General features: G+C 37.1%; 1 protein-coding gene across 3 annotated transcripts in view; it reads left to right on the top strand.

Moving 5' to 3' along the window:
• Positions 1–15,024, top strand: part of Sytl4 (synaptotagmin like 4) — a 59,583-nt gene that overhangs the window by 29,099 nt on the left and 15,460 nt on the right. For 2 of the 3 annotated variants that reach the window (XM_012951275.2, XM_045141065.1), the window contains exons 3-10: positions 2,001–2,180; positions 2,429–2,644; positions 2,773–2,882; positions 3,116–3,218; positions 13,354–13,455; positions 14,090–14,165; positions 14,518–14,608; positions 14,724–14,827. In XM_012951275.2, coding sequence (XP_012806729.1) covers positions 2,071–2,180; positions 2,429–2,644; positions 2,773–2,882; positions 3,116–3,218; positions 13,354–13,455; positions 14,090–14,165; positions 14,518–14,608; positions 14,724–14,827 — 912 coding nt within the window. In that variant the 5' untranslated portion in view covers positions 2,001–2,070. The remainder of the gene's footprint in view (positions 1–2,000; positions 2,181–2,428; positions 2,645–2,772; positions 2,883–3,115; positions 3,219–13,353; positions 13,456–14,089; positions 14,166–14,517; positions 14,609–14,723; positions 14,828–15,024) is intronic. The other variant, XM_045141066.1, reaches the window with a different exon arrangement.

Genomic DNA, 15,024 nt, shown 5'->3' with positions numbered 1-15,024 from the left:
TGTGAGGAAGATAATTTTGTAGGCGAGAAAATAAAAATGAACAGAAATAAAATGGCTTGTCTAGTTGGTTAGGGTCATAGGTAGTAGGACATTGTAATAACCTCCCTGTTTTGTTTGAATTATTTTCTTTTATTAAGATTAAAAGGGAAATCACATGTTCAAAAGATTAGAAGTATATAAATATAAAAATCAATGTTGCTGCTTCCTACTACAACTCCTTAAAAGAAACATGTGATAAAGTTTTTGTAGTCTAGATATTTGTCTTTGTATATAAAATGTTTAGATAAATACTTCCCTAAAGAGGTCATTCAATATTCTGATACTTCTTCTTTTATTCATGTACATATTTTATGTCATTATATAAAGATTAGCCACATGATAAACAGCATCATATTATTCCATTATATGGAAGTATTATTTTTTTAGATAATGTCTGTTCAAATTTTTTTGTTGTTGTTTTTTCGAGGTAGGGTCTCACTGTAGCCCAGGCTGACCTGGAATTCACTATGTAGACTCAGGGTGACCTTGAACTCACAGTGATCCTCCTACCTCTGCCTCCTGAGTGCTGGGATTAAAGGCGTGTGCCACCATGCCCGGCTCTATTCAAGATTTTTTGTTCTTACAAATAATGTTGTAGTAACGGTTTATAACATATACTCCTACTCCTGCATGCTTGTTTTGCTGAATAATCCTATTAGGTAGATACTTAGAGGTGGCAGAATATTTCTATTTTAGAATGCATGATTCACTACCAAATTGCACTTCAATTTGTCCTTTAAATCAGTTTTTCATGTTATAGAGTGATCTTTGCAAAATGAATTTGATCGAATGATTTTCCTTTGAGACAGTCTCATTGGCATTGAGTTTTCTATGAAGCCAAGGATGACCTTGAATATGTCATCCTCCTGCCTTCATCTCCCAAGTGCTTGGGTTACTGGTATGTTACTGGTATGTACCACAAAGGCTGGTTTTATTCGATGTTGGGAATTTATTCCAAGACATTGTGCATGCCAGGCAAGTATTTTACCAAAGAGCTATATCTCTAGACCTGAGAATTTGATTTTCCAACATCACAAAGGGACACCAAAGATTTTTTGGTGGATTTCTACTCTACTATACGTACTATAGATTATAAATTTTTTCAGTTTCAAAAATATTTAAGAGTTATATAATCGAGCCCCAACTTAGAAGTTTTCTCCTTTCTTTCATACCAATAAACATATACTCAGTCAATAAGGCAATACTGCTTTTGTAAAACCTTCTCGTGTAAATAGTTCTCCCTCCCTTGTCTACATAAGACATAGTTAGGTACTTCTCTAAGTTTCCATACTGTTTAATCACTTAGCACATGGCACTATATTTTTGTGTATCTGTTTTCCCTGCTACTCTACAAACTTCTGAAAGGTGGAAATCATGCCATAATCATCTCTGTTTCTCCAGTGCTTTACACAATACTTGACAGAGCACTGCTCAACCAATTCTTATGGTTATTCTCAATGTGCAGGGGAAGTACCAGAACCTTGGGAGGTTGGGTAAGTGGTGAAAGTCTTTGAAGCATATCAGAAAACCAACTTTCCAGAAATACAGAAGTGAGTCAGACATAAAGAACTGAATCTACTGTGGCAACCCTCATGTACTTTTCCCTCCACTATACAGATCACCTACCTGGTTAATTGGGTTAATAGAAATGGTACTTGAGAACATTTCAAATAATAAAAATTGAATGACTGAGGACCTTCTTGGTGAAGAACTCATTCTAGTTTCCAAACTAAGATGCCTATTGTGAAAGACCCAACCCTTCAAAAACCGATGAATAATTTCTTGAAAAAACATTTTAGAGCATATTTCATGTGGGAGTAGGAATGGCAAATAGGCCAGAATCTTTGATTTTTGTCTCTTGAGCCTGATCTTAGGAGAAGTGGCCCAGAGAAAGGTTTGAGGACTAAGCATCTATTCTGAAAGTAACAATCTTTATTAAATTAAATGTTTTCTCATTTCAGGGAACCCCAGTAGCTCTCCTTATCTGGTTCTTTTGAAGGAAGACAAGTAGGAAAAAAAGTAGAATACATCATGTCAGAGATACTAGACCTCTCGTTTCTGTCTGATATGGAAAGGGATTTGATCCTCAGTGTTCTACAGCGAGATGAGGAACTCAGGAAAGCAGATGAGAAAAGGATTAGGTAAGCATTCCAGAAAGAGTGCACTCTGGGTTTTGACAAGTGTTATCTAAGCTTTTTCATATACAGCTCCCCTGACTGTTAGGAGAACTTTAGTACATGTTTACAAGTCCTCATCAGGTCACAGTAGACTGTGAGACTGTTGCTTTAATAGAACCCAATAGGGTTACTGTCTTTGCTTCCTGAACATTGTTCCAGCAAATCTCTGCTGATCCTGAACCCACTTATATCTCTCTTTTGGGTCTTTACAGGCGACTGAAAAATGAGCTACTGGAGATAAAAAGGAAAGGGGCCAAGAGAGGCAGCCAACACTACAGTGATCGGACCTGTGCCCGGTGCCAAGAGAGCCTGGGACGTTTGACTCCCAAGAACAACACTTGTTGGGGTTGCAATCACCTAGTGTGTCGGGACTGTCGCATCCAGGAAAGCAGTGGTTCCTGGAGGTGCAAGGTGTGCACCAAGGAAATGTGAGTCACCTATGGCTTTGAGAAAGGAGATTAGGTAGACTGGTGACAAGTTCTCTCTTCAACCTTTATGGGTTGAATGTCAAGAGCCACTATTTATCCATGTGTTGTTTTCTTTTACTCCTTCTCAGAGAGCTGAAGAAAGCAACTGGAGATTGGTTTTTTGACCAGAAAGTGAATCGCTTTGCTTACCGCACTGGCAGTGAGATAATTAGAATGTCCCTGCGTCGCAAACCTACAGGTACTGTACCTGGTTAGAGGCCATTCTCTTTAGGGCCTACCCTTAGTGACAGATCCTCTGACTGATGTTGTTAACTCCAGGGGCTCAGCCAGTTTGTGAGCATATATGAGAGCTCTTATGTATCTTATCTATCTCACCTGCAAATGTGGTTTGTGTGGGGGGATGCTATGAACATTGTTTCCCTTTTCTACCTTTTTCACCACCACTCTGCCATGCTTTTGTTTCTCTTGAAGTGAATAAAAGAGAGACAGTGGGGCAGTCTCTCTTTCAGCAGACAGAGATGGGGGATGTTTGGCCTGGAAGAAAGATCATTCAGGAGCAACAGAGGGAGGCCAGGTGAGCACTAAGGAATTGTTATGAAGATGATTTTCTGTATGTATGTTTTGTGTACATGTATTAATGTGCATTCATATGTATGCCTGCATATGCATGTGCCAGTGCCTGTGCATGTGAAGGCCAGAGGTTGATCTCAGATGTTTTTCTCAATTGATTTTTACCTTATTTACCAAGGCAGGGTCTCTCACATGAACACAGGGTTCACCAGTTCAGCTAATCTAGCTAACCAGCTTGTTGGGGGGGGGGATCCTGTCTCTACTTTTTGAGTGCTGAGATCACAGGCAGGCTTCTATGTCCACTTGCATATATGTGGGTGTTGGGAATTCAAACTCGGGTCCACGCAACTTGCATGGAAAATGCTTTATCCATTGAACTATCTCTCCAGGCTCTAAGTGTGATTTTTAAATTTTTTTAAAAAATATTTTATATTTATTTATTTATGAGAAAGAGAGAGAATGGGCATGCCAGGGCCTCCAGCCCTGTAAACAAACTCCAGATGCATGTGCCCCTTTGTGCATCTGGCTGACATGAGTTCTGGGGAATCAAACCAAGGCCCTTTGGATTTGCAGGCAAGCACTTTAACTGCTAAGCCATCTCTCCAGCCCTAAGTTTGAGTTTTCAATTAATTAATTATTTTCTGAGAGAGAGAGAGAGAGAGAGAGAGAGAGAGAGCATGGTAGAGAGAGAGAGAAAATGGGAATGCCAGGGCATCTATCCACTGCAAACAAACTCCAGACACATGTGCCACCTTGTGCATCTACCTTACGTGGGTCCTGGGGAATTGAACCGGGCTCCTTTGGCTTTGCAGGCAAACACCTTAACCACTAAGCCATCTCTCCAGCCCCTAAGTTTGATTTTTAAATGCTAAAAATATTCTTTTAGATAATTTGGATACTTCTCAGTAGGGTTTCAGGTATTCCCCATGGGATTGTAGTTTATACATTGTGGGAGCAGTAGTCAGTTATTTTTGGGGGGTGAGGATGAGGGACAAGAGGGTACCAACATATAATGTATTCATATGAAACATCTTCCTAAGAATAATAAACATATAAAAGAAATAAAATTTGCTGGGGGTGATGATGCACACCTTTAATCCCAGCACTCATGAGCAGAGGCAGGAGGGTCACCATGAGTTCAAGGCCACCCTGAGACTACATAGTGAATTGAGGTCAGCCTGAAGAGCGAGACCCTACCTTGATAAACAAAATAAGTAAAAAGAAATTAGAAAAGGAAAATTTGGACAGTACAGAAAAAGTTAAAGAAAGAAAAAAAAATCAATTGTAATCTCACCTGTAAACATTATATTTTGGAAAATTTACTTTGTTATTCACAAGAATAATTTGAAGAAATGAACACAGCTCATTATTGGAAATTTCAATAGTATAGGAAACAGAAATGAAGAAAGGCACAAGTTATTCAAATTCCAGCTACCTCAGTTTTCACACTATTTGAAAATATTTTCAGACATTTCTATATGACTGGAAGGAAAGATTGGAAAACTTTATAATTTCTGTCATAAAATAAATTAAAATTATTCTGTTTAACTGTAGCTAAATTGAACAGAATAAAACACTGAAATAAAGTGGAAGATTCTCTAATCTTCAGACAAATGTCTCTACTAGTTATTAACATCTCCATTTGAAAACAATTTAATCAGTTAATCTCTATGGATGTGTTTTTATAATAGCTTTACTGAAACATAATTACCATATCACATAATACAGTGATTTTAGAATATGCAGAGTTGTGCAGCCATCACAACTGATTTTGGAACATCTTTATTGCCTTGAGAAGGTTGTCACACTTCCCCAACATTCCTATCCAACATCCCTAAGTGATTATTGTCTCTCTCTTTATTTACCTATCCTAGATATTTTATATAAAGTTAATTGTACAATATACAATCCTTTGTGACTGGATGCTTTTATTTAAGGCAGTGTTTTAAAAAATGTTTTTATTTATTTATTTGCAAGGAGAGAGCAGAAGGGAGAGAGAGTTTGTATGTGTGTCTAACTAGAGAGAATGGACATTCCAGATCTTTTTGCCACTACAAATGAACTCCAGGTGCATATGTCATTTTTTTTTTTTTTTTGCTTCTGGCTTTATATGGGTACTGAGGAATAAAACCCAAGCTGAAAGCCTTTACAAATAATTTCTTTAACTTCTACACCATCTCTCCAGTCCCTAAGGCAATATTTTAAAGGTTTATCCATGCTATGACATGTATTTGGCCTTTATTCCTTCTTATTTGTAAATAACATTCATTTGTATGTATATAACACATTATACCTATTCAACTATTTATGAACCTTTCCACTTTCATGAGGAGTAATGCTGCTTGGAACATTTTATGAGTTCATGTTACTATGTGTTTTCATTTATCTTAGGCAGACACATAGGACTGGAGTTGGCTGTTAGTTTCAATCTTCAACATTATCCATTGGCTCTACTATCAAATAGAAAACAAATCACTTTCTTACACAGCCTCCCAATTCTTTTCTCTTACTCTCACTATTTGGTATTAAAATTACTTTTATTTTGTCAGGGCTTGCAGCATTTACTTTATGTTATGCAACCATGAATCATAAGCTTTTTTAAAATTTTTTTTATTTATTTATTTGAGAGTGACAGACACAGAGAGAAAGACAGATAGAGGGAGAGAGAGAGAGAATGGGCATGCCAGGGCTTCCAGCCTCTGCAAACAAACTCCAGACGCGAGCGCCCCATTGTGCATCTGGCTAACGTGGGACCTGGGGAACCGAGCCTCGAACCAGGGTCCTTAGGCTTCACAGGCAAGCGCTTAACCGCTAAGCCATCTCTCCAGCCCGAATCATAAGCTTTTTAAAACTTAGTTTTAATTTCAGATTTAAAAGGATTCTATGTTCACATCCAGGCTTTTTACCATGACTTTTCTCTACTCCTGAATTTATTTTGATTTATTTCTTGGTTGTCTGGGTTATTGAGAAATTCCTTCAAAGATGGTTTGCAATATTAATTAAATTCTTTCATGTTAAAAACATTTGCCAACTACCACTAAACTGAGTATTATATACCCAAGTCACATTTTCTTACTCTCTGAATACCAGTGAATGTAACTAAGGCCATCTTGACATTTTTCTCCCTTTTAGGAAACTTTGAGTGTGCATGCACACTCGTGCACATAGGTGTGTATACATTTGTGCCCTAAGAATTAGTAACATATCAAGAATATAACTCAGTGGTAATTCTGTATCATTTCAAAGAGATTGAGGTATGTCCTTGATGAGTTCTTTCTTCATAGTTGAAAATTTTTCATTTTCTTATCTTTGAACTGCTTTCTGTTTTTCTTTTTTTAATGTTATAATTATTTTAATCACCATATTCTTGAATATTTGGGCTTTTCATTTAATTTTATACTATAAAGTTTTGCTTCAATGAACAGCTTTGTATGTAATTTTCACATGCACTTTTGAATATATACACATATAATTCACAATATTGAAAATTAAACACAGAATACAGGGTTTGCAATGCTAGGCAAGTACTCTACACTGAGCAATATTCCCAATATTCTTTATAGTTTTTTTTCTTTTAGTTATATACAGTGTATTCAGTCATGTTGGTACCATCGTTAGCCTCTAACCTGCCCTTCTCTCTCCATAGGGACCCTCCTCATTGAGGAATATGGGTCATGCATTGTGGGGTTAGCCATCAGTTATGGGTAAGAGGCAATGTCTCTATGCATAATGACCCAAGGTGTGGCTCTAACATTCTTTCTGCCCTCTGTTCCACAAATTTCCATGAGCCATGTTGGGTTCATTTTAGGTATGCTTCAGTGATATGGTCTTAGGAGCCTCTGTGTCTCTGGATATCTGATTTGTTAGGATTTGAGTGTTCTTTGTGTCTAGTGCTGGTACCAGGTTTACCAAGGAAGCAGCACTCTTGCTCATTTCCCCAATTACTCTTACTTTCTATTTTTCTTAATTATTACTTTTTTTTTTTTTAGTTTTACTAGTTAAATTCATCACTTCATGGATACTGGAGTCCATTGTCATTTATTTATGTTCTTTTTGTAATTGTAAAATACAAAAAAGAAAGATAAAAACAATTGAACATGACTTATCCAACTCCTTCCTCCAGGGTATTTGAGTTTTGGTTATTTCCTCTGTCTCTTCCCTTTCTCCTGCCTCCATTTCTCTATCCCTTCCTCTCCTTTAGTAGTCTTTACTGCTTTGCAGAAATTATCTTGTTTAGAGTTTAATTTTTATTTGCTCTCAGTATTTCATTACATTTTATCATCTTGTATTTGAGCTCTTGCACGCTATGAAATCTGTATTCTTACATGTTTCCCTGCAGTGTAAAATACTCATAAGAAATCTACTTATTTTTCTAGGTTTATAGTCTTTTGTACATAACATGTTTTATCCATCATGCAAATCATTTTCTTCTCTCCCCATTTTGTTTCATTCATGTTTCATAGAAAAAGTTTGGTCTGTATATTTTATAGGTTCTGATGCAGTATATGTATATTCTTTTAGACAGAACTCTTATCTCCGTTTGAAACAACTTATGCCTGCCCCCCATTTCATCAGACTTTATAGACTTTCAGTCTCTTCATGAGTTGCTTTGCACTTGTAAACACATTATTAAGAACTTTCATGCATTACATATGCAGTTCTATTTTGATTGAACTATTATGCAGCACACAAAGTGTTTTTTTGTTGTTGGTTTTTTTTTTTTTTTTGTCAAAGTCCCACTCCAACCTAGGCTGACCTGGAACTAACCTTGTAGCCCAGGCTGGCCTTGAATTCATGGCAATTAGCCTTCTGAGTGCTAAAGTTGTAAATGTGATCCTCTATACCTAGCTAAATTCCAGATTTTGCTGGGCGTGGTGGCTCACGCCTTTAATCCCAGCACTCCGGAGGCAGAGGTGGGAGGATTGCCATGAGTTTGAGGCCACCCTGAGACTCCATAGTGAATTACAGGTCAGCTTGGGTTACAGTGAGACCCTACCTCAAAAAACCAAAAAAAATCCAGATTTTGAAATTCCATTAAAAAATTATGCTATATACATATTAAGTAAAAAAAAAAATAAAAGGAAAGAACTTTAAAAACTAAATTTTACAGATAATAACGTAGAAAATTAGCAAAGGATTTGAACAGACATTTCACCAAAGGATTCTATACAGATGTCAAATAAGCACATATGATGATGCCCAACATCATTGATCATTATGGCTACATAAATAAAAATCACAATACAATACTGACATGTACCCACATGAAAGACTAAAATTTAAGACAGACTATACTAATTATTGATGACAATGCCTTTATTTCTGTGGAAATGTACAATGGTCTATCCACTTTAAAAATCAGTTTAGTAGTATCTTTAAAATTTCAGTGTTTACCTACTTAATGTTCAAGCCATTTCATTCCTAAATATTTAACTCAAGAGAAGCCAGGGCATATGTCAGTTCAAGGATTTGTATATGTTGTTAACAGCCATTTCATTTGTAATGTTTAAAACCCAGGAAGAACTCAAATGTTCACCAGCAAATGATAAATGAACTGCGGCTTGTTTATACCATAGATTATACTCAGCTATATAAGGAAATGATCTGCTGGTTCATGCAAAAAAATAGATTAATCTCAAAATAATTATGTTGAGTGAAAGATATCAAACATAAAAGATCACCTACTATATGATTCTATTGTATACATTTTTTAAAATGTACAAAGTAATTTTAGGGATAGAAATTAGAAAATATTGTTAATTTTAATTTTATTTTATTTGAGTGAGTGAGTGAGAGGAGAGAGAGAGAGAGGAAAGAAGAGAGGCAGATTGAGAGAATGGGTATGCCAGGGCCTTCTGCCACTGAAAATGAACTCCAGACACATGTGCCACCTTGTGCATCTGGCTTTATATGGGTCCTGGAGAATTGAACCTTGGGTCCTTTGGCTTTGAAGATAAGCACCTTAACCTCTAAGCCATTTCCCCAGCCCTAGTGACAGAAATTAAATCAACACTTGCCTGGGGACAGAGGCAGAGAGAAAGAAGGGTTTATAAACAGGTATAAAAAAAATTGAGGGAATGATAGGTATTTTTCTTAACTAAATTCAGTGAAAGCTTGATAGTTATATATCTATAGCAAAAATCATTAATTTACACACTTCAACATGTATATCTTATTTATATCAGTTATAAAAATTCAAAGAGTAAAAATATCCATAGAAACCTAAAACATAGCCAATTTTCCCTGCTAGCTCTAAGGGTCTTCTTCATTCTTTTTTAATATCTGTATGATATTTCATTGCATATATGTGCTGTGATTTTATCCACATAGCCTTGGGTGGGTGACTCATCTGTTCCAGGTGGTAAGGCCCCCTTTTCCCTTGGTGGATAAGGATAAAAATGGCCTTTATTTGCTGAACCTGATTAACACATCTGACATCATCGGTCAGAATGTAATTTCTGAAACCAACTGCTTCTGGCTTCTGTGACCTCTTGTCTCATTGGAGGAAACTCTTATTTATGCTAAACATGAAAACAGATTGAGTGACCATAAATGTTTTTTTTTCCATAAAATTATGGAGCCTCAGAGATAATTTAATTCAACCTTCTTATTTTTACAGAAAAGCAAGTGGGATAAGTAATTTACCTGAGATCATACAGATCATTAGAGTCCAGAACTCCAGTCTCTTAGTTTATTTTTTACTGCACAGATGTCAAATAATTGCCTTTTTGCCCTACGGTTGTGTGTGTCCACTCTGGATCAGTACATATTAATCTTTAGGGAAAAGAATTAAGAAAACACTCCATGGTTCATTGCTAATTGACTTCTCTAGAGGAATTGTTTGGTTTGGAGTTCGTTTTTATTTGCAGTAAAGGGGGTAAGAAAATGATTTCACAGGAAAGAAATAAAATTGAGCCCCCTGCTGTGTCTTGTGTGATAAAGCTAATATATTTGTCAGAAATGACCTACTGTGTCACTCCTCATATACCCAGGATGTTAGTCCCTTCAGTTTGTTTTCACAAACATCATATGACAACTTGAGATTATTCTCCACTGACTGGGGCATTATAGATTTAGTTACCTTATTCTTGGTCCATTCATTCACGCCTTTAGGAAATGTGTGTGTGTGTGTGTGTGTGTGTGTATGAATGCCTAATATGTTCCCGTTACTGTTTTAGATACTCGATATCCTGATGAATACAAAACTTACCTTGCTTTTAGACCTTAGATTTGGGGGTATGGAACACAGCAAATAATCAAGTAAATATAGAGTATATCAGATGTAAACAAGGGTGATGAGGAAATTAAGTAGACTCAAGAGATAGGGTGTGCCAGGAACACATGTGCTTCCATAAGCTGATATTTTAGGAGCATTAGGCCATGTCTTAATAGCAAGGTGGAATTTCAGCAAATACACAAAGCAAGTCAAGAAACAAAGCAGAGAGGACCTGAGGGAAACGCTGCATGCTGAAAATGCAGCAGGGCTAAGGAACTTTGAGTCACTGGTTGGCATATCTGTGTGAGCTAGAACTGAGTTAGGAGATTGTTGAGAGGACATGAGAACAGAAATGGATGAGAAGCCTCGCATGTAAAGCTTTGTTCACACTTGTAAGTACTTTTGAAAGCCATTTTAACTTATGAACATACTGTATTTTGATCATATTATCTTCTTATTACCCTCTGAGAGAGGAGGGTGGATCAGAACAAGAGACATGATTTACTTTCTTTTTACAAGTTGAGATGAAATTTACCATGATATAAAACCATCAATTTGACAATTTAAAGTTAAATTCTGCGACATTTACACCTTTTAGAATGCTATGCTACCATCACAGCTATTGAATTTTCGAAAATGTTGAACCATCACTCCAGAAAGAAACCTTGCACATCAGTTCTCCAGTCTTCAGTTGACTTCCTATCTCTACATTGACCTACTCTGGATTTCTCATCTCAGTGTATTCATATAAAAGTTGGACATTTATGTGGTGTTGCTCAGTCAATATCATAATGTCAGTATTCCTGCTGCAGTAGGTATCAAAGTTTCATTCTTTCATGAATGATGAGTATTCTGTTATTTAGATATACCTTGGTTTATCCTATTATATTTAGGTGAGCATTTGAGTTATTCCTACCTATTGAATATTAATAGTAATGCTTCTATGAACATTCATATACAAGTTTTTGTTTGAACTTTTCAATTCTCTTGGTTTTATACCTAGAGGTAGAATTACTATATCTTATGACAATTCTGAGTTATTTGGCTTTGTTGTTGTTTCTTGAGATGGAGTATTGTTTTATTATGATATAGGAGACAATCTTTTGCCTCAGCCTTCTTTGTAACTCAGACTGTAGGTATGCACAACTATACCTAGCCTGATGTATCATTTAAAAGCTTATTCTTCTATGCTGTGGATAGTGTATGTGGGAACAAGAGAAGGGGAAGAGATCAGAAGTCTCTAGATTTATACTAGAGTCTTGGTACTACAGGGGATGAGAAAGACTCATTCACTGTAGGTACCATGACAAAGTCAGCATGATTTGTTGATCAATATGTATTGTGAGAGAAACAGAGGTGTGGAAAACAAGACATAGGATTTTTGACCTCAGAAATGAATGGAGGGAGTCGCCATTTGGTGAGCTTGAGGGAAGGGCAGGCTTGAGGTGGATTAAGATCTCTGGTTTTTTCCTTGCTGTGTTTAAGACATCCAAGTAGAGATGTTGACTAGTCTGTTGGAAAAACGAGTTTGGACTTTGAGTCATTAGTTTCTCAAGGATATTCAAGGCCATGAGACCAGATGACCTCATACAGGGATAATCCTAGATCAAGAAGAAAGCAGGTCTGGGGAGAAGCCTGTATGTAGTAATCCAAACAGGAGCATTCTGGGAGAAGGAGGGGAAAACCAGTGAAGAAGATGAAAAGGGAGAGCCAGTGAGGTTAGAGGAGAAAATCAGGAGAGCATGGAGTTGTGGGAGTCAAGAGAACTTACTTGACATACTTAAGGAAGGATGGTTTCCCCTCCTCTTCTACTTCTCTCATTAGTTCTTTGAGATAATGTGCCCAGGAGTGATGTTCTTCCTTTTAAAGGTAAGGGCTTCTGTTTTGAATGCCCACGGACATGGACATTATTCATTAAGGTGATTAAGTTTAAAAAGAATTTTAGCCGGGCGTGGTGGCGCACGCCCTTAATCCCAGCACTCGGGAGGCAGAGGTAGGAGGATCACAGTGAGTTCAAGGCCACCCTGAGACTACATAGTTAATTCCAGGTCAGCCTGGGCTAGAGTGAGACCCTACCTTGAAAATCAAAAACAAAAAAAAAAAAAGAATTTTAATCTACTAAGTAGTGTCTTCATTACAAACTGATTATCTCTGGATATATCTAAGTTGTACTGAGAGCACTGATTCAAGAACTCTGAACAAACATGTTAGTATCTACTCTATTCTTGTCTATCTTCTAGACACAGGAACACATCAATAAATATATCCAATAGAGGAGGAAGACAGGAAACAAATAATTTGTTTATTGAACAAAGTAAATAATTTAATACACATAAATAATTACATATGTGATGATGCTTCCAAGAAATCAGGGGTGTCGTCAAAGATTTTTAGAGGAATTAACAAATAAGGACTTAGAAGAGATTGCATTAGTTAGAAATGGCCATTGTGCGAAGAATATCTCCAACTGAGGAAGGAGGAAAGAGGGAAAGATTTAGGATCTTCAGAAAAGCAAAATAACTAGTTTTCTGAATGGTAAATTGTGAAGAGGGATTGAGAAAACAGGGTAAGGCTGGAGTCCTTAGTAGAGGCAAATTTTTAGGATTTTCTTAGCATGCTAAGGAGTTTGATCTCAATTCTAATAGTAATGGGGAAACAGTTCAGAGTTTTAAATGTCTTTGTACATGACCAGGGCTGTAGCTCAGTGGTAGAGTACTTGCCTAGCATGTATGAGACCCTCGGTTGGATTCCGAGTACTGGTTAAAAAAAAAAAAAAAAGAAAGAAAAGAAAAAGATGTGTATTCACATTTATCTTTTTAAAAACTCACTCAGGTTATCATTATGAATTGGTTGAAAAGAGACCCAACTTACAGGCAGGAAGAGTTCACTTCCTCAAAACATTAGCTCTTGCCCTTTATTCTAGTGTGCCATTTGAAGTGCTAAAGCTCAAATGTGGAAAGAGTGCACTGGAGGCTGAGAGTGAGAGTCTGGATAGCTACACTGCTGACTCAGATAGCACTTCCAGGTAGGCTTCCCTCTCACCCTAATCTCTTCCCACCTTGAGCTCTCATTTTGCTCACTAGCTTCAGGAGTAAGTCTTCTGTGTCTTGAGTTTGCCTGATTTATGACCTCAGGAAGATGCATGAAATATTTTTCTGACATCACAAGAAGTCTCTCATGAGCACTTCTCTTGTAGCTCTGAGGACAGCTTTCTTGAGTGTGGTACCTTCCCCAGGCTGCTGCATTGTGAAGCATTCTTCCTAGACCAGCAGCAACATATGCTAAGGTCTCTTAGTAATGGGAACATGAATATTTGTGCCTGTACAAAGTTTTTTTCCTGACCTTTTGCATTCCTTCAAGATAAATTCAATGCAATTTGGTTTGCTAAAATGGTGTCAAATTAGTGACTCTCCTTCCTTGTTAGAACTTTGAGTCGTGGGTAGAATGAAGGGAGAAAGTGACTTGGTTATAACTTCTTTTTTTGTTGTAGTTTTTCGAGGTAGGGTCTCACTCTGGCTCAGGCTGACCTGGAATTCACTATGTAGTCTCAGGGTGGCCTCAAACTCTCGGAGATCCTCCTACCTCTGCCTCCCGAGTGCTGGGATTAAAGGCGTGTGCCACCACGCCCGGCTAGTTATAACTTCTTAATCTACCTTTAGGAGAGATTCTCTGGATAAATCTGGACTGTTCCCAGAATGGAAGAAGATGTCTGCTCCCAAATCTCAAGTAGACAAGGTAAACTTCAGGTTACTGGTTTTCCTTCCTTCTTTCTGACATCTCCTTCTCTCTTCATCACTGCTTCCATAACTTCCTTCCCTTTCTTATCTCAGAGTAGAAACCAGGAATTCCACTAAACTAATTTCACTTCAGATTTAATTGATAACATTTCCAAAGGTCATGGTTGACATGTGTATGAAAATGGATTTTATACTAATTAATTAATTAATACTAATTAATATTTCCTTTAAGTTTGTCATAGTTGAATGAAAATCTTTCTCTTATTCTGCTCATGACCATCCTTCCTTGCTCATTTTTACCATCTACCTACCTGTCTCATTTCTATTTCCTTGTCATTATTCTTTCCTAGGAAATTCATCCAGGGAACCAAAATGCCATGTCTATTGAGGAAGGTGACATGATATTCAAGAAGAACACCAGAAAAATCCTCAGGCCATCAGGTAGGTAGTTTCCCATCATAGCCTTTTAGCACAAATGTTCTGAGCAGTGTAGCTGGGCTCTTGGTATGGAATTCTGTAAATCTCTTTTGACTTAGGTTTTTGGTTTTTCACTCAGAATATACTAAATCTGTGATTGATCTTCGCCCAGAAGATGTGGGGCAAGAAGACAGCTCCTTGGGAGACAGAAGCAAATCTGTACCAGGCCTCAGTGGGGATATGGTAAGTGCGCTTATATTTCATTTGATTCCTCTGATATATTTTTTTTTAATTTAGAGATGAATTTAGTATCTGATTCACTCAGACAAGATGTTTTAATTCTTTAGGAAACACAAATGACTTAGCTCCCAAAATTCTTGAAGTGAATCCAGGCCTATATTTGTTTAAAGGAAAGGACTGCCTTTGTGATCTCTTATCTT

Source organism: Jaculus jaculus, chromosome X (genome assembly GCF_020740685.1).
Source record: "Jaculus jaculus isolate mJacJac1 chromosome X, mJacJac1.mat.Y.cur, whole genome shotgun sequence".
NCBI classification, from domain to species: domain Eukaryota; kingdom Metazoa; phylum Chordata; class Mammalia; order Rodentia; family Dipodidae; genus Jaculus; species Jaculus jaculus.
Note: the sequence above shows the minus strand (reverse complement) of the source record. Positions and strands in the feature narration are given on the sequence as shown.